The 19148-nt window shown below is 44.6% G+C and overlaps 1 protein-coding gene and 1 long non-coding RNA gene across 3 annotated transcripts in view; one reads left to right on the top strand and one right to left on the bottom strand.

The window, feature by feature from the left end:
* Positions 1-11019, bottom strand: part of LOC133064751 (uncharacterized) — a 102513-nt gene extending 91494 nt beyond the window's left edge. Inside the window, exon 1 of the long non-coding RNA XR_009694707.1 lies at positions 10597-11019. This is a non-coding gene — a long non-coding RNA (uncharacterized LOC133064751). The remainder of the gene's footprint in view (positions 1-10596) is intronic.
* LGALSL (galectin like) lies at positions 10372-18421 on the top strand. 2 transcript variants are annotated; one of them, XM_061155193.1, is made up of 6 exons: positions 10392-10486; positions 11229-11300; positions 11446-11534; positions 12770-12947; positions 15302-16104; positions 17168-18421. In XM_061155193.1, exons 1-5 carry the CDS (start codon positions 10451-10453, stop codon positions 15443-15445), a joined length of 519 nt encoding a protein of 172 aa, XP_061011176.1. In that variant the 5' UTR covers positions 10392-10450; the 3' UTR covers positions 15446-16104; positions 17168-18421. The 2 variants fall into 2 exon arrangements, with proteins under 2 accessions (XP_061011177.1, XP_061011176.1); XM_061155194.1 differs by having other exon boundaries at positions 10372-10486; positions 15302-18421.
* The last annotated feature ends 727 nt before the right edge of the window (positions 18422-19148 follow it).

Genomic DNA, 19148 nt, shown 5'->3' with positions numbered 1-19148 from the left:
AATGAATGTGCTCTACTGTTGGGAAAACTTCAGGAAGGCCAGTTTGGGCTGAAAAGCAGTGAGCAGGGGGTGGAATACGGCCCCCAGGTAAATGTGGAGAGAGAGGGCCAGCTCCCATAGGGCCTCAAAAGTCATGGAAAGGAATTAGGGTTTCATCCTAAATACCATGAGAACTCACCACGTGATTTTAAGGAGAGTCAATGGTACATGATTTATGTTTTTTAAAAGACCATACTGATAACGTGAACTCGGCGTTGAAGACAGACCTGAATTGCAGTTTACAGAAGATGTGGCTACTCTCATATTCTTGGATGATGCTCTATTTTAGCACGGTGCAGTAATTTCTAAGGGCTCTGGGGTGAACTGTGACTGTTTTATGAGCTGCTATCAGGGCACTGAGAATAAAACCACACTGGAGATTAAAACCAACACTAGACCCGAGGAAACACGCATCCTGCCCATACTCAGAAAGTCTACCCATCCTCTCTTCTCACTGAGCTCATTCCTCGTTATTTCTAACTATAGAGTATCACCTGACATTGGATAGTTTGTATAAATCATCTAAAGCAACCCTTAGTTATAGCTTCTCTAGACTAACTGTCAGCTGTATCACTTTATGAAATGGGATGACATTTCTTCTGCCCGGTCGTGGCTACAGCATCAGTCTGTCAACAGTGACTAAAAGAGAAGCCTTCTGAAAGACAAGACCTGCCTTCCAGAGAAGGGCATTTTGCAAACGCAACGTGCTTGTCGTTTTTGATTTTCTCTTTCAGGCTGGGTGAGAGTCTACTCAGTGAAGACAGGCTGTGGAGGAGGGGCCTGCCCAGGAGGAGAGCCCAGATCCAATGGGAAGAGAGGGGAGGAGCCTGGGAACAGCAATGCCGTGGAGGAGCCTGGCGGGGCGGAGCTGGGATTACTGGGGAAAGTGCCCATGAGACTGATGTGCAAAGTGGGCATCACTGGCCCGGAATAGAGTCTTGTGAAGGAAGATTCCAAACCAGTATCAAGGAGGACATCTGTTAGCAGAGAAAATATCAAAGGATAGAAATGTAATATGTGTATCTCTGCCTCAGTCATCTGAAAAAAAAGTATGAGGTTCTCGTCTGTTGATGGGGTTTTTACTTAAAAAAAATCAATGTACTCAAAAACAACCAGTCACCTAGTTTGCTTCCTCTCCTGAAGTTACTTCTATCTATTCCTGGTATTAAAATGAGGACTGGCTTTTAAGAAAGGCTGAAATTTTCCCTCCCTCCCCACTCCACCTGGCCTTACACACACACACACTCACACACACACCTCACATACCAAGTAAGTAAGTAAATGTTAGTCACTCAGTTGTGTCCGACTCTTTGAGACCCCATGGACTATAAGCTTCCAGGATATTCTGTCCATGGAATTCTCCAGGCAAGATACTGGAGTGAGTTGCCATTCCTTTCTCCAGGGATCTTCCTGACCTAAGGATCAAACCCAGGTCTCCTGCATTTCAGGCAGATTCTTTACATCTAAGCCACCAGGGAAGCCCCATTTGTTACACACACACATACACACACACACACACCCCACATACCAAGCAACTGTGAAAATTCACACCTAACTCCAAAGTCTCCTGAATTTATGTGATGTGTGATGTGCTCAGTTACTCAGTCGTGTCCTACTCTTTGCAACCCTATGGACTGCAGCCCACCAGGCTCCTTTCCGTGGGATTTTTCAGGCAAGAATAGTGGAGTGGGTTGCCATTTCCTTCTCCAGTGGATCTTCCCAACACAGGGATTGAACACGTGTCTCCTGCATCTCCAAGCATTAGCAGGCAGATTCTTTACTCCTGAATCACCTGGGAAGACCCTTAAATTTACAAGTTCCAATTAATTCTTATGTTCAAGAGCAACACTGAGCCAGCCATGGCCAAGGTTGTGAATGAATGAAATGTGATGAGTTTAAATACTGTAGATTACCAATTTGAACTCCTGCAATTTAAAACATTTTCTTCGACTCTTCGATTAATCTTTCTCTATGGGATAAATTAATCATTTGAACAATTTCAGGCCTAAAAATCAACATGTTACCAGCTAAACTAAATTTAGATAGAAAATGTGTTATCTGATTGGAAGTGGAATGAAACCAGACTCTGAATTCAAAACACTTTATTTTTATTTTCTGGGCTATGCTGCCATGTTGGCAAGGGAGCTCTTAGATCCATTCTGGATACTGTCAGATGGAATAGGCAGCATGCAGGAAGGGGTCTACAGTATGAGGAAGGAGAGATGCCCTAAAGAGACTCATATGGAAAAGGACGGCAAATATTTTCAGTATGAGCATGTGTATGGTCGTTTGGGGCTTTTTCAAGGAAGTAAAAAGTGATCCTAATTACAACTAAAACAGAGCCCAGCTCAATAAAGGATTATTGAACAAATAAACGAAGTCTGTTTCCTCTGAGTCTCTTTGGTTAGTCAAATTTGGATGCCAAGTTTAAATTCTCAGGTCCCTCCTGACTGGTGGTTTGTTCAGAAGCTGCCTGTGTTAATCCCTCCTCTGTGCAGTTCACCTTTTAAGAGTCTAGAAATCTGTGTCACCCAAACATGTTTCCTCTAAAAATCAAATGACCACCTGGCAGCCTGCCTCCGGAGTTTTCCTGTGCCCATTAGTCAGGATTTCCAGCGGACTGCTAAATCTGAACCTTCATCTGCTTCCACGCAGCCAAGCCAAGCAAGTTTCCATGAAACTACCAGAGCAAGAAACTCTTTATGCCACTTGATGAACTAGAAAATAAAATCACAGAGGCAATAAAAAGGAGGACTATAAACCAACAGATGGAAACAGAAACCTCATGCATAAGGAGACGAATGAAATGCGGCCTGGGGCTCCGTCACGTAGTCCGGTCACATTCCTTTTTGGTACAAGGTTGGCTGCGCACAGATCTGACTTTTGGAATTACTTAGAGGGAAGGCTCGAGAGGGGGGCACACAAACACAGCCTTGGCTCTCAATACCCACACAAAGCCTGTGTCTTAAAATACCTTTCATTCATGCTGCCAGATCCACAGGCTGGACGAAGTGTTCTTTTCTGTTTCACAGCAGAATGCTTTTTGCTTCCCCATCAGCAAAGACTCCTGTTACCTTTCACAGGAGTGAGCCCACTTGGGAGCTGTGTACTCCCAAGGTGTCTCAGACATGATAAAGGGCCCACAGTGTCATCCCTGGAGTAGGAGGCAGTGCACAGCTTTGAAGCCCTGAATTCCTCCTGGGAAATGGGCTCATTATTACCCTCTTCAGCCTGAAGGTTTTCTGAAATCAATCCTTCCTGCGCTAAATAATCAAAATGCAAGCAGGAGTCTGGTTCTAGTTTCCTCATAAATAAACTGAAAATAATGAAATGTTGGAAACTGGCACTGATTGCCAAATTTTATGGTTGTCCCCTAATTACACTGGTACAACACAAATTTGTGTGTGTGTCCAAAATAATTATTTGATAACCATGACCAGAGTTCCTAGAATAATTAAGAACTTTAATCATGTATTGAAATACAGAAAAAGAGCTGATAAATGTTTGCCCTCCTACCTAACTAGGTAAACAAAAGAATGCTGAGTTTGTATATTTTCTGCCTAAGTGATTATTTATCCCGAGCAGAGACTGGCCTGACTAAAACAATTATGGAGCGTTGAAAGCCTGACCAGCTTGTAAAACGGTGCATTATCTTATTCCTCAAAATGGGCTGCAACCACCCTTTGGGGTCTGGGACAGGCAGGGAATCCGGCCACAAGATGAATGGGTAAACATTTAGATGCCTCAATTTTGCTGTATTTATGGGTGTGGGAGCACATCATGTTTATATCAAAAATAAACATGGTGATATTGTGGAACAGAATGCAAAAGTCACACAAATTTCTCAATATTACAGACATTTTGAGCTGGCAGCTACATTCATAGGGGTCTTCACAGGTCCTCTTCATTGTAGAGGTTCTTTGTGGAATCATTTAAAGTACTCCCACAATATCAGGAAGCAATGACTTGTCAAATAAAAAGGCAAATGTTTCTGATGTGCAAGTTTCTACTCTAGATCAGATTGGATAGATTATATATGTATATGTACTGCTTAGTCATCTCAGTTGTGTCCAACTGTGAGACCCTGGGGACTGTAGCCCGCCAGGCTTCTCTGTCCATGGGATTCTCCAGGCAAGAGCACTGGAGGGGGTTGCCATGTCCTTCTCCAGGGGATCTTCTCAACCCAGGGATCAAACCAGGTTTCCCGCATTGCAGGCAGATTCTTTACCACTGAACCACCAGGGAAGCCCACACACACACACACACACACACACACACACACAGATACTGGAGAAGGAAATGGCAACCCACTTCAGTCAGACACAACTGAAGTGACTTACTACACACACATATATGAGTAAAAGGAATCTTAAAGGAAAAACATCTATTTCTGCTTTATTGACTATGTCAAAGCCTTTGACTGTGTGGATCACCACAAACTGTGGAAAATTCTGAAAGAGATGGGAATACTAGGCCACCTGACCTGCCTCTTGAGAAACCTGTATGCAGGTCAGGAAGCAACAGTTAGAACTGGACATGGAATAACAGACTGTTTCCAGATAGGAAAAGGAGTACATCAAGGCTGTATATTGTCACCCTGCTTATTTAACTTATATGCAGAGTACATCATGAGAAACGCTGGCCTGGAGGAAGCACAAGCTGGAATCAGGATTGCTGGGAGAAGTATCAATAACCTCAGATATGCAGATGACACCACCCTTATGGCAGAAAGTGAAGAAGAATTAAAGAGCCTCTTGATGAAAGTGAAAGCTGCTGCTGCCGCTAAGTCACTTCAGTCATGTCCGACTCTGTGCGACCCCATAGATGGCAGCCCACCAGGCTCCCCCATCCCTGGGATTCTCCAGGCAAGAACACTGGAGTGGGTTGCCATTTCCTTCTCCAGTGCACGAAAGTGAAAAGTGAAAGTGAAGTCGCTCAGTCGTGTCCGACTTTTAGCGACCCCATGGACTGCAGCCCACCAGGCTCCTCCATCCATGGGATTTTCCAGCCAAGATACTGGAGTGGGTTGCCATTGCCTTCTCCAGAAAGTGAAAGAGGAGAGTGAAAAAGTTGGCTTAAAGCTCAACATTCAGAAAACTAAGATCATGGCATCCAGTCCTATCACTTCATGGCAAATAGATGGGGAAACAGTGGAAACAGTGGCTGACTTTATATTTTTGGGCTCCTAAATCACTGTAGATGGTGGCTGCAGCCATGAAATTAAAAGATGCTTACTCCTTGGAAGGAAAGTTATGACCAACCTAGATAGCATATTAAAAAGCAGGGACATTACTTTGCCAACAAAGGTCCTTCTGGTCAAGGCTATGGTTTTTCCAGTCGTCATGTATGGATGTGAGAGTTGGACTATAAAGAAAGCTGAGCACCGAAGAATTGATGCTTTTGAACTGTGGTGTTGGAGAAGACTCTTGAGAGTCCCTTGGACTGCAAGGATCCAACCAGTCCATCCTAAAGGAGATCAGTCCTGGGTGTTCATTGGAAGGAATGACGTTGAAGCTGAAACTCCAATACTTTGGCCACCCGATGCCAAAGACTCATTTGAAAAGACCCTGATGCTGGGAAAGATTGAGGGCAGGAGGAGAAGGGGACGACAGAAGATGGGATGGCTGGATGGCATCACCGACTCAATGGACATGGGTTTGGGTGGACTCCAGGAGTTGGTGATGGACAGGGAGGCCTGGCATGCTGTGGTTCATGGGGTCGCAAAGAGTCGGACAGGACTGAGCGACTGAACTGAACTGAACTGAAAGCATCTTTTAGATAACTGCTTCTCAACTGGAGGCAAGTTTGCCCCATCCCACTCAGGGATATTTTACCTTTGTCAACGCTGGAGGAATTTCTGGTTGTCACCATTTGGTGGTGGTGCGGGTAGCACTACTGGCATCTACCCCACACTGGAAAGAACTTCTCAGCCTAAAATGTCAATAGGGTTGAGGATGAGAAACCCTGCTGCTGCTGATGCATATACATACACACAGATGGGAAGGCACGCATCTATCTGGACCACAGCAGGAGACAAAATCAGCCTCTGAGAACAGGGGTTCAGCTGGTTTAGAATTTGAACCATGACTAGAGCTGTAGCGCAGTCTCTGCAGACTCGCTTTGGGGGGACAGTGGAAGGAGCTGCTGTACCTGGGTCAGAGATATGCCAGCCCCTCCAGAAAGCTGCAGTAATCCCCTCAGTGGAGGGACTCTCCCAACTTGTAGCTCAGGCTGTAGATCTGAGGCCTTTATTATCTCATCCCCTGCATTCTACATAGGTTCCCAGAATGACCTGTGAGCTCCTGCAGGACAACATCCATGGATTTTCAAATAGCTCTTCTTGGTGCACACTATCACAGCACCTAGCCTTGCTCATAATATGGTTGCTGAACTGAAGTCAATGCTATATTTTCCCCCCAGTATTAGAAATTCTACATGCCTGCATTTGAGGAAAAAAAAAAAACAAAACATATTAAACAGGAAGGAAAGAAAGACACTTCCCTTCTACTATTTCCATCTGGGAAGATCATTTAGCAAAGTCTATCTTCAAAGAGCTGTGCATACTTCTTTTTTGATGTTAATCATGTTTGACTGCCTCCCCCACCTACCTTAGCCTTTTTAGTAGTTTCCAGCAGTAATGCAGTTCACTCTTGCATTTCATAAAAGGGTCACAGTCTTGGTTAATGTTTTATAGACACAAATGCCCATAATCAAAGCCCAGAGCAAAGTTTGCCTGTCTTTCTCTGTACAGCTCTTTAAAAACTCAAGCTCTATCTTTCATTTATTTGCTAATGAATTTCCCTGTAAGGGATAGTTTGACTCTGCTCAGCTTTAATTATAACAATAAAAAAATTCATTTAGGCTTTCTGCCTGCTCTCCATGTTCAAAACTATTCTATAGAATGATTGAGAAGGAACAAAGCATTTTTGGAATAAAAGCAATTTTCCAAAATAAAATGTTCTGGGCAGGCTCAGTATCTTCCTGTTCTTCACATTCCTAAAACATAAGAAATGTAAGACCTCATCTCAAGCAATCCAAGTATCTTCAACTCCACTTACAATGTAAATCAAAGCGTTATTCTTCACCCTACAAACTACTTATTCAAAGATTCAACCCAAGATTATTTTCATTCAAAAGCACCTACTCTCAAACCATTTACATTTAGATGGTATTTACACAGCTTTTCAGGAACCAGAAGAACTTTTTAAGAGTTAAGGAGGAACGGTGAATGAGCCCAACCTCTTAATTTTGCAGTGAGGTAATTGAGGTTCAGAAGTCGATTTGAACTCTCCGAACTACGTAATAACAACGGCTAGGACTTATCAAGGGCCCACAGCTTGTCATATTTTCAGCACTTCTACCGTGTCTGAGCCACCACGATATCTTGCTGGGATTGGTGCAGGAGCCTCCTAAGTCCTGCTTATACTCTACTTAGGTCAACAAAAAAGTCCTCACTGAGGTTCCTTAAAAAACTAAAAATAGAGTTACCACATGATCCAGCAATCCCACTCCTGGACAAGTTACCTGGAAAAGACGAAAACTATATTCCAAAAAGATACGTGTACCCCAATGTTCATAGCAGCACTATTTACAATGGCCAAGACACGGAAGCAACCTAAATATCCGTCGACAAATGAATGAATAAAGAAGATGCATTATGTATATACAATGGAATATTGCTCAGTCACTCAGTCGTGTCTGACTCTTTTCGACCCCATGAACGGTAGCCCGCGAGGCTCCCCTGTCCCATGGAACTGCCCAGGTAAGAATACTGGAGTGGGTTGCTTTCCTCCTCCAGGGGATTGTCCCAACCCAGGGATTGAACTTGTGTCTCCTGCATCTCCTGCATTGGCAGGTGAATTCTTTACCACTGAACCACCTGGGAAGCCCACAATGGAATATTACTCGGCCATAAAAAGAATGAAATAATGCCATTTGCAGCAACATGGATGGACCTAGAGATTATTATAGTAAGTGAAGTAAGTCAGACAAATATCATGTGATATCACTTATCACTTATATGTGGAATCTAACAAAAGATACGAACGAACATCTGTATTTACAAAACAGAAACAGACATAGAAAATGAACTTATGGGTACCAAAGGAGGAAGGGGTGGAGAAGGATAAATTAGTAGTTTGATTTAACAGATAAACAGTACTATATATGAAATAGATAAACATCAAGGTCCTACTTATAGAACAGGGAACTATATTCAATAATGTGTAATAACCTAAAAGAGGAAAGAATCTGAAAAAGAATAGATAGCTGAATCACTTTGCCATACACTTGAAATTAACACAATGTAATATAATCAATTATGTTTCCATTCTTAAAATGATTTTAAAATAATAATAAAATAGAACTACAAAAAGAATCCCAACAAATTCCCCAGTGCCTGATACACTGCGGGCCTTCAGGATGTTTGTGGATTTGTAAAGTGTTTACTATATGCCAGGTACTAATCTAACGAAGGTATGGGAACCAATTACCTAATCTTTCCAATAACACAAGATGAGTGCTATCGTCATCACTGCTGTCATCTTGGATTCACAGATGAAGAAACTGGGGCACAGAGAAGTTTAGTAACTTGTCCAAGATCACCCAGCTAGTTAATCATAGAGCCAGGATTTGAACCTAGGGAACAGGCTCTTTGACTACCACAGTGTACTGTGTCCCTCTTAGCTCAGCTAATGACGAAAAAAAACTTCAATGAGTCTTCCCTATACCAAACTCTCAGAAGTTGAAATGTATCAAAGTGCACTTTAAAAACATTAATTGTTTCCTATGACTGCCTAACATTTTAAAATCATCAATAAGGTGTGATTTTGAGCTAAGACTGGTAAACAAGAGCAAAAGTGTGAGTCACAACTGTGTTGCACTTCAGTCTCAAGTTCAGAGCACAAAGGGTATGACTGCGGCTTACAGTCGTGTGCAGGTAATTCTCCCTACTCCACTGAGATTACCATGATTAGCTCTGGTCCATAAAGGGAAAGCTAAGACACAAAAGCCTCAGTGATGTTCCAGGCCACACAGTCAGCAACCATGACAGGAAAGGAGTCTCTCAGGGCCCCTCTGAGGTCACACTTGTTCTCTGATTATTAAGTATAAAACACCAGGGTGATTCACACAATGGAATGTTTAAGCCAAGATGTCACCGAATACAGGCTATGTTGATACAGCTTTATCTGAGAAGTTACATAATCTTCCTAATGTGGAAACACCATAAAGGAATTTGTGACTTGGAATGAAGAGAGGTGCACTCCCTGGGAATCACTCCTCAAGGGGTATCAGGAGATGTTCAGTGAGAAACCCACTCCCCTAGATTGAGCAGGTGACTTGTAAAAAGCAAACAAACAAAACAGCCCAATGAAGGCTTTCTGAGGGCAGGCACTGTGTCCAGTTCAATTTGATGAGACTTAACCAGACCCCTGGCTTGAAAACAGTCTCTGGGGACCCCACCTTTTCGCAGGGCCGGGAGGTCTATTCTATATTCAGTCTCCTGTTATATAAAAGTCCCTACTCCGAGTCCTCTCTGCCTCTTGCTTTTAGGTCAAAATATTTACTTATGCAAGCCCAGAGGCCTTTCATTATCTTTGTACCCTGGAAGGCTCGAAATGAATCTCTTCTAGCACTTTGTTGAAATTCTTTGAAAGAAATCTCGAGCTCTGGAATCCATCTCCACCTCCAATCTTCCCTGGATCTCGGCCTCCACTGTCCCACCTGCCCCCAGGCGCAGCCAGAGAAGGAAGGGGGTGACCGGAGGGGAGGGGCGGGGATGTCACAAGCACCTGTCACCTGGCAGGCCCCGGCCTCACTTCCTCACCCCCGGCCCCACCCACCCTGCCGCAGGAGAGGACCGACCAGGCGCCCGCCCCCTCGCACGCCCCGACACTGGCAGGCCAGTCCCACCCGCCCCAGCCTCCAGCCGCCGTCCAATGGCCGAGGGGCAGGGCAAGCTGAGCAAGCCGCGGCAGCCCAGCCGGGTCTCCGCCCTGTTCCCGGTTCCCGAGCCGGGCCCCGGCGGCCTTTAAATGCCGCCCTAGGCCGACACGGCGCGGCCCTCGCCACCTTTTTCCTCGGGCGGCGGCAGCGGCACCCCGAGGAAGAAATCAGCTTAGACGCTGCAGCGCCGTCCCGGCCGCGGCGGCCACCTCCGACCTTGGGGCCGGCGCCTCCTCCCCCGCCTCCCCCTACTCCTCCCCCTCCCCCGGGCCCCGCCGGCCAGGTCGGCGCCGGGCCCCCGGGCGTGCGCGCGCGCGTCCCCGCGCGTGTGTGCGCGCCCCAGCCAGCCTCGGACCCGCGCCCCCGCCCGGCGCCGGACCGCCCCGGGATCCCCGCCCGCGCGCCGCGTCCCACGTCCCCCGCCGCCCGGCCGCCAGCCGCGCACCCCGCCGCGCTGCGCGAGAAGATGGCGGGGTCGGTGGCCGACAGCGATGCAGTGGTGGTGAGTGCGGGCGAGGCGCCCCCTTCTCGCGGCCCGCACGGCCCCGCCGCTGGCTCCCGCCTGGCGGAGGCCCAGCCCCGCGCCCCTGGCGGGAGAAGGCGCCCCAGTACCTGGTTAGAGGGAGCCGGCTGTGCGCGACCGGAGTAGGGGGAGGGCTGGAGGGGTGCCCCGCGGCAGGACCGCTGGCTGAGTGGCGGTGTTGGGGGCGGCCTGCGGGAGAGGGTGAGCTACAGCCCACCCCGCGCCGTGCAGCCACCAGCCAGGTGTGTGTGCGCGGGTGTGTGTCCGGCGCGCGCGCCCCGTGTCCGCTCCCCCTCCCCCCCACGACATCCCGGGGATTCCCCCTTGGAAATGGGTCCTAGCCGGGGGCTAGCGGGAGAAGTTGAGCGCGGCTGCTGCACTCCAGCCACGTCCTGGAGGACAGGCCTGGGCGACAGGTTCTAGGGGCGTTTGCAACTGGAGAGGAGCCTGCCCTCCTCCGGAGCGGGGCTCTGGTTCCCCAGTGGGCCTCGACCTTCATTTTGATCTAGATCTGAAGGGTCTGGGGAGCATCAGACGCTTAGCTACCTGATGGAAAGGACGGGTTTGGTTCCGGGGTTTTCTGCGGGTATTCGGTGGACTGAGCCTATGTTGTGGGGAGGGCTGCTGGATTCCTCCAAATTTGTATAGGTTTTTCCCCGCTCCCGCTAACACCCACCTCCGAAAGCCTTTGGAAAGCCAATCTGTGTGCTTCTATTTTTAGAAACTAGATGATGGGCATTTAAACAACTCCTTGGGCTCTCCAGTTCAAGCCGACGTGTACTTCCCACGACTGGTAAATGACTTTGTTCCCTCTTCGGTGTCTGCCTGTACCCTCTTGTTTCTAATTGCATTTTCAAATGGGTCAAGTCCTAAGGATCTGAGGGCTTGGCTCTTCCCTAACAGACTGTAAACTTTGTTTCTGCTCTCATCCTCTATAGATCGTGCCGTTTTGTGGGCATATTAAAGGTGGCATGAGACCAGGCAAGAAGGTGTTAGTGATGGGCATTGTAGACCTCAACCCAGAAAGGTAAGGCAGATTCCTTGTCTCCTATGATGCTGTCAAAAATCATGGCTTTCTCTGCCCACCTAAGCCAAATGAAAAATAGGGAGACAGAGTTTGGAGGAAATAAAAGGGTGGCTTTAATCCTCAGCCAGAGGAGGGGAGACACAGCAGGCTAGAGCCTCAAGAACTGTGCGCCCCTTCCATGAGGAATCAGGGGTGGGGGGGTGGGGGTGATTATATAGATGAGGGGGTCGGTGATGAGGAACAAAGGTGTGAAGGTCTTGTATTCTTCCTTTTGGATCATTTCAAAAACAGTCAAAGACTGGCCACCAGGTAGCCCAGTAGTTGGGTCCATTGTCTTGCATGAATTGTACTGTGACCTCCTTTCTGTAATGCAAAAAGAAAGGAAAAGAGCTGTGAGGGGTCCTCTGCAAAGAGAGTGCTGTAAAGGTGAGCCCCAGACAGAATGTGATCAGCATATCAGGTTAGTCTTGATTACCTACTACAGATCAGGAACAGTTAAAGTGAAAAAAAGAGCTCAGAAAAGGGCAAGAGAAAAAACAAAACAACTTTTTCCTCTTTTTTTTCCACTGCAACACTTACACCTATCCAGCAGTTACGAGGCGCTGCTCACTCTTGTTGTGGCTTTCTGCTGCTCTTCCAACCCCTGTGGCCAGTGTTACTGGTTGCAAGTGCCAAGAAAGTACTATGTTCCCATGAAAAGAATGTGTATGAATCTCAGCGGTCATTTCTCTAGACAGCTATTTATATCGGAGATTATAAATATAGACCAACATCATTTTCTGTTTGACCCTTAGGGAGGCCAGAGGACTTTTTTTTTTTTTTTTTTTAATGTTTTTCAAACATAGTGCTTGGAGTAAGAACTATCAATATAAATGAGAACCAAACTACAAGATATTGTTTGCCTTGGTCAATTTCCCCTGGCTGTTTTTGAGTCCTCGGAAATGGATTAAAACACAGATGTGTGGGTAGTTTGGGATATCTGAAATGTCTACAGTTAGGTATTTTCATCTCTGTCAAAGTTTTCTCCAGGGCCACCTCCTATGGGTAACAAAATAAACTAGTTTGATTGTAATCCTTCTTCTCCATAGTCTCTCACACCCTCACCCCTGCCCTGTGGAGAGTGGTGGCCCATTAAAAGCTGACAAATCCAGAGAGGAAGAAGGAAATGGGAGCCTGGGTCTTTGTTAAATGTTATTTTGCTCAACCATGAATAAATGAGATGGTTTTCTTTTCAGTTTTGCAATCAGCTTGACCTGTGGTGATTCAGAAGATCCTCCCGCCGACGTGGCAATTGAACTCAAAGCAGTGTTCACAGACCGGCAGCTACTCAGAAATTCTTGTATATCTGGGGAAAGGGGTGAAGAACAGTCAGCGATCCCTTACTTCCCATTCATCCCAGACCAGCCATTCAGGGTGAGTACCTCGAGTGCTTCAGGTCTAGCCATTGGCAGGATGGTGATATTCTCATCTAAGATGTGCCAAGAGTGCTTTAAGCAGCCAGAATTTTTGCATATCCAGGAAATTTGTCACCTGATGGTGAAAAAAAGAAAAACGATCAAAAGAGCTCTGTTTGCCGATATGAATTAACAGTCAATAGTAGCTCTTGGTTCTGTTTAGCCAATACATGTAAATAAACCCATATTTACATGTCTAGATTGTTAATAAATGCTTCTCTGTGTAGTATTCAATATAGTACTAGGCATTTAATAGATAATTGTCCTAAGATAGCTATTTAATAAATATTAATAAATACCTAGAATTTCTTTATTTTTTCTCAACCATTAAGTAGTACCAGACCATATCAGTTACACCTTTTTAAAGAATAGAGTGATTATTATTTTATTTTCTCTTGTTCCCTTTGCTAATGAGGACTAGCCATGCCGTTGCTCCCCTGGGCTTCCCTAGTGGCTCAGATGGTAAAGACTCTGCCTGCAAGGCAGAAGACCCAGGTTCCCTAGGTGGGGAAGATCCTCTGGAGGAGGGCATGGCAACCCACTCCAGTATTCTTGCCTGGAGAATTCCATGGACAGAGGAACCTGGCAGGCTACAGTCCATGGGGTCATAAAGAGTCAGACATGACTGAGTGACTAATGCTGGGTTAAGCAGCCTCAGTCTACTTTATTGTCATAGGCTGTGTGGCTGATAGATTCCTTCCCTTGGGCCGGAATGAGTATAGATTTGCTCCCCACTATCTGTCAGGCAGTAAGCACAGCCCAAACTTCGATTCCCATCATATAGCACAAGCCGCACCTTCCTCTGTGAAGGACGTCAAGTAAAAGATGCAAGTCAATAATGTGTTAGAGAAGAATTTACTGACATGTCAGACCTGGTGATGAAGTGTCTGCATTATACTTTGTTGTGCAGTCACTTCAGTTGTATCCAATTCTTTGCAACCCTACAGACTGTAGCCCGCCAGGCTCCTCTGTCCTATGGATTCTCCAGACAAGAATACTGGAGTGGATTGCCATGCCTTCCTCCGGGGATCTTCCCCACCCAGGGATCAAATCCATGTGTCTTGCATCTCCTGCATGGGCAGATGAATTCTGTGCTGCTAAGCTACCAGGGAAACCCTACACTTTGTTAGCATACATCATAATAATGACATATAATATATCATAATAATGACAATTTGGTTAAAAACTCCCTGTTTCATATATACCTAACGAGCCAGAACTACCCTTAACCTGTTGCTCCTCATCTAGAAATGTACAAGGGCTTTATGAATAAGTCATAATTTTTCTTCCCATCTTGCAGTCTTGGGGGGGAAAGAAGAATCTATGACATTCACATCAGTGATAGAATAGAGACTGATTGCCCTTCTAGCATAGCCTGGGGAAGGCACCCCTACCCTTCTCTAGAATGATAATGACCCTGAGGCTCCCCTGAACTGTGACAGTTTCTTAATGGTGACTCTTAATGCAGAGCTCATGAGTGAGTAACCAAAGCTTCTGCCCAGTGGAATAATGCTTCCCAACAACAAAATTGAGATGGAATCAGCCCTTCTCGTTGACATAATCTTAGTAATAATATGCATTAAATGTGACTAATATCACATATGGAGTCTCTCCTTATATGATGAATACAAATGCTTTTAATAAATACATAGCGCAAACCCAGTGATTAAACTCTATGGTGAATTCCTTAAGTTAGAAAAAAGAGGAAGAAAAAGCTTTTACCATATGGAATCAGTATTTTTGTTTGGCTTAACAAAGCCTTGTTAATTACACATCCTTGGTCCAATGGTAATTACTGTGTATCCTTCTCTGCTTAGTGTTTATCTTGTTTGAGTGTCCAGACTGTTATTACATGCTCCTAATGGGTACCTGCTCTGCCTTGTGAGGGGCTTCTCTGAAGTTGGGATAGAATTGTTCAGGGGGTGAGGATGGAGGCATTAAGTGCCATATAGATAAATATGTACCACTTATATCACTTTCTGGCATGCAATGAGAAGGGAGAAATAGTAAGGCAATTTTAAATCCTTCAAGGACATTGAATAGTGTAGAGCAGTGCCTTCCAAAGTGTGTCCCACATTCCAGCAGCACCAGCATCATCTTGGAACTTGGAGGAAAAGCACATCCTTAGACCTTACCCTTGACCTACTAAATGGAAAATTTGGGGGGGCGGAGCCCAACAGTCTGTTTTATAGCCTTCTGTCTGATTCCAGTGCACTCTGTAGAGTTTGAGAACTACTGAAGATGTTGCCTTTCATTTTTCCTAGCAGCGTTCATTGAAATTATGAACTGAGGGATTTATTTTGTTTCTTCCAGGTGGAAATCCTTTGTGAGCACCCACGTTTTAGAGTGTTTGTGGATGGACACCAACTTTTTGATTTTTACCACCGCATTCAAACGTTATCTGCAATCGACACCATAAAGATCAACGGAGACCTCCAGATCACTAAGCTTGGCTGATGTTTAAACCACATCTGTTTCAAAGAGCATCAGGTGCCACAACTGCCTGACTGTTGATCTGGAAGAAGTGTCCTAGCAAGGTCTAAAGACTTGAAAACAAAAAGGCAGACTTTACTGTCTCTTCTTTCTGTGCAGTTTAAACCCAAAATGACTTCAACGGTGGTTTGCTCTTAGGAAGCTATCGGAACTAAGACACCGAGCCATTATTCCCAGAACAAAGTAATACATTTATGCTGGATTTTATTCAGACTAAACTGAGATGGATTTGTGACGATTTGTGATTCAGTAGTAAGTTATTCATCTTTTCAAAGCAAGGTGATATTTAGAACAAAAGTGCTAAAGACTTAAAACAACAACAACAAAGACGGTACACAGAAATCAACTCATTTCTGCACTGAAGTGGAATTGTGTAGCACAACCAACATTTTAGTCAGGGTATTTAACATAGAATGTAGGTTGTTCAAGGTTTTTTTTTTTTCTTTTTGCACAGCATAATGTTAACTCAGATTTTTTAAGCTTTCTTGTAGTTATTTATTTCTACTCAGTGTATGTGTTAGAGATGATTAATGTCTCAAGAACAGCTTGTTATGAACTTTTGAATGTACAATTAATTATCTTAGGTCTGAGTGGGAAAATTACCTATTACAGTCATGAGAAAGGTGAGTTTCTACCTTAAAGAGTTGAGTCTTATCCTCCTACCCCTAAACTTAGGATCTCTTGATATAAATTGCTGTAAGTGCTTTTGGGAAAACTTTGCAACAGTTCAGCAAGACTGCTTTTCAAGTTATTGATGATTATGTAAAATTCTACTTACATTGCTTTTTCTCCATACTGTGAAATTGGCACAGTATTGACTTCCTTAAGACTAATTAACTACTTTTCACTGGATCTACATAGTAGCTCATCAAGTTGTTAAGCTAATTGAAAACACATTAAGAGGTGATTGCATTGATAGTTTTAAAAATGGACTGTTATATACATTTTTAAAGGTATAGTGTGAAAATGATTTGGGAATGCAATGGAAAGCAGAAGCAAATGGCCCCAAATAACTTACTTGGAAATAATTTATATCAACTTAAGCTGTTAGCTCATTGTATCACTTTTATTATGTGACCCTCACCAATCCCTAAGCAATGCCTTTGGAGCTTCAGAGTAGAAGATGCTTCCTACTATGTGGGCTCTGCTGAGATAGTACGATAAGACAAGATCCAACCTAGGAAATGATCCAGTTAGTTTATCTGAAAAGTTAACTCCCAGGACTCTAGGTCTTTGAGTCCAGCCAATAGTGTGAATGCTGCAGTGAAGCTCTGGGAGTTTCCCTGTACTTGTGGAACTGATTAGACAGCAGGGAGTCTCCAGGAAAAGCCTGCAGTGATGCACACGTCACTGCAAGGCCAGGGATGGTTGGAGTCCTGGGTGCTGGATTTCATAAACTGCATTGGCCTTGGAGAGAAGGACCCTTGGCATTGCTCTGGTCAGCTAGCTGGGGGGGTAAGGGGGTGCTGGGGAGGGGGTGTATTTATATATAATTTAGGTTTTATTTGTACAGCATACTGCGTCTTGTTATGACACGTCCTTGTCCTACTTTGCTTTTGAGTTTTTTTACACAACATGCAGAGGCACTGAAGTGGCCACGTCATTTTCACGTGTCAAGAATGTAGACAGTGTTTCAGTACCAAAGTTTAAGAAAAAGCAAACTAAAATCTTGAATTTTTTTTATAGGTGATATATTTGGATTCTCCTCAGCTTTGAAACTGTTTAGCACAGTTCCGTTGTGTTATGTAAGAAGATGCTTTATCCAACAAGACTGGCTGAACATTGAAAAGCTTTATGTCCCAGCAGACTTAACCAGCCATATTCAGCCAGGAGGGCTGTGCCCTGGCTCCGGGTATTTTGGAGCCCGAGACTAACCTTGTGCAGCCACTAGATTTTGTCAAGTGTTTGTAGAGAGACCTAGAGGGCACCCTGAAATATGTTGGTAGGGGTTTTGATTCTCCTTGTGGTAGAAGACCCCCCACACACAGGAGGTTTTCTTTGAGTGGGCATCCATTCCCACCCACTGCATAATTCAGCAGAAACTAGAGGAGTTGGGGGTGTAACTGTTGGAACTAACAGTGTTCTCTCTACCTATCAGCTAACTGGTTAGCAGCCAAGCCCTTAGGCAGCTTAGTGTAAAGATACACTGTTAACCCTTCATTGTTCTGTGAGGTCAGTGAGAACCTCTTGGTTAAACTTACTGAAATTTATCTGAATGATGTGATGGTTTGATTCAGGTATAATTAAGTTAGCGGGAGGCTAGTCCAGCTGTATTAATTATTAGCTGGAAACTGTTCACATCCTCTCATCAGCATGTGAGGTCTAAGGTGGGAATTCAGGATGAAAAGTGCAATTTTAAGCTTCACAGGAAAGCATTTGGGTGTGTAAGGTGTTATTTCTAACCAGAGCCCTAATTCTGCAATATGACCAAAACCAAGGAACATAAATAACAATCAGGCTCTGGGGGAATAATAGGCAGGCTTTAGACAATCTGTTCATTTCTGCATCACAATTGGAGTGAATGTATGTATCTTCTTAAAAGTTAATAGAAGTGACTTCTACTTTCTGGGCTATCCCAGAATTGTCTTAATTTTTTAAAAAATTTGAAACCCCATTTCAAATCATGCCAGTCTTAGTTCAAAACCTCCAAAGGGATCATTCTTAGCATTGTTGATGATTTATTAAAATGGCGACTCCTTTCATTTGTATTAAAAAGAAAATATCTAAAAAGAGGTAGGGAGCCCTTTTGCCTTGAGAGAAACACCCTTGGCATTTTCCAGCTACATTATTAATGTAGAAATAATGTTCCTATGATGACATATTTTCAAAGAAACACTTTCTTATTTACTGCGTGGTGTAAAATGTTGCTAAATGTGTTTTAGCGTTACGATGTCACTGCTGAAAGTTATTTGCACTATAATAAAGGAATTTTCTACAAAATGGTTTCCCATTTATAAGGTGCTAAGTTTGGTACCAGGTGTGATGTACTTGGGCTTCCCGGGTGGCTCAGTGGTAAAGCGTCCTCCTGCCAGTGCAGGAGACACAGGAGACTCAGATTCAATCCCTGGGTCAGGAAGATCCCCTGGAAAAGGAATTGGCAACCTACTCCAGTATTCTTGCTTGAAAAGTCGCATGGGCAGTGGAGCCTGGCAGGCTACAGTCCATGGGGCTGTGAAGAGTCGGACGGGACTAAGAGCACAGGCACGTGAGGTACTTAGCATGGACCATCTGGTAGCGCAACCCTCCCTCACTTTCACACACTCACTCCAAGACCACTTGTTTATGTGTTCCTCATTAATAAACTGATCAAGGGAAGGAAAGTGTCTGAGGGGGCTGCCTCAGAGACCTAATGAGTTGTGTGTGCAGTGCGTTATATTTAAATACAATTTGCATATGGTAAATTCACATTATTTCTTGATGTGCAGTTTTGTGAATTTTAATACATGAATGGATTCACATAACAATCACCTCAAACAGGATACAGAATTGTCCCATCACCCCCCAAACCCCCCTTGTGTTGTCACTTTATGGTTAAATATGACCTCCACTCCCAGGCCTAATCAGGCAACAACTGACCCATTCCACCTGCCTATAGTTTTGCCTTTTCCTGAATGTCATATAAAGAGAATCATATAATCCTTTGGGACTGGTTTCTGGCAAAATGCAT

The sequence above is a fragment of the Dama dama genome, chromosome 11 (assembly GCF_033118175.1).
Source record: "Dama dama isolate Ldn47 chromosome 11, ASM3311817v1, whole genome shotgun sequence".
Taxonomy (NCBI): Eukaryota; Metazoa; Chordata; class Mammalia; order Artiodactyla; family Cervidae; genus Dama; species Dama dama.
Note: the sequence above shows the minus strand (reverse complement) of the source record. Positions and strands in the feature narration are given on the sequence as shown.

What these genes read in the sequence shown, in the direction of transcription:
- LGALSL (XM_061155194.1), top strand. Translation starts at nt 10,451, where the DNA reads ATGGCGGGGTCGGTGGCCGACAGCGATGCAGTGGTG. An exon ending in ACGTGTACTTCCCACGACTG is followed by an intron (nt 11,301 to 11,445) that starts GTAAATGACTTT and finishes CATCCTCTATAG; the next exon opens with ATCGTGCCGTTTTGTGGGCA. An exon ending in TCCCAGACCAGCCATTCAGG is followed by an intron (nt 12,948 to 15,301) that starts GTGAGTACCTCG and finishes TGTTTCTTCCAG; the next exon opens with GTGGAAATCCTTTGTGAGCA.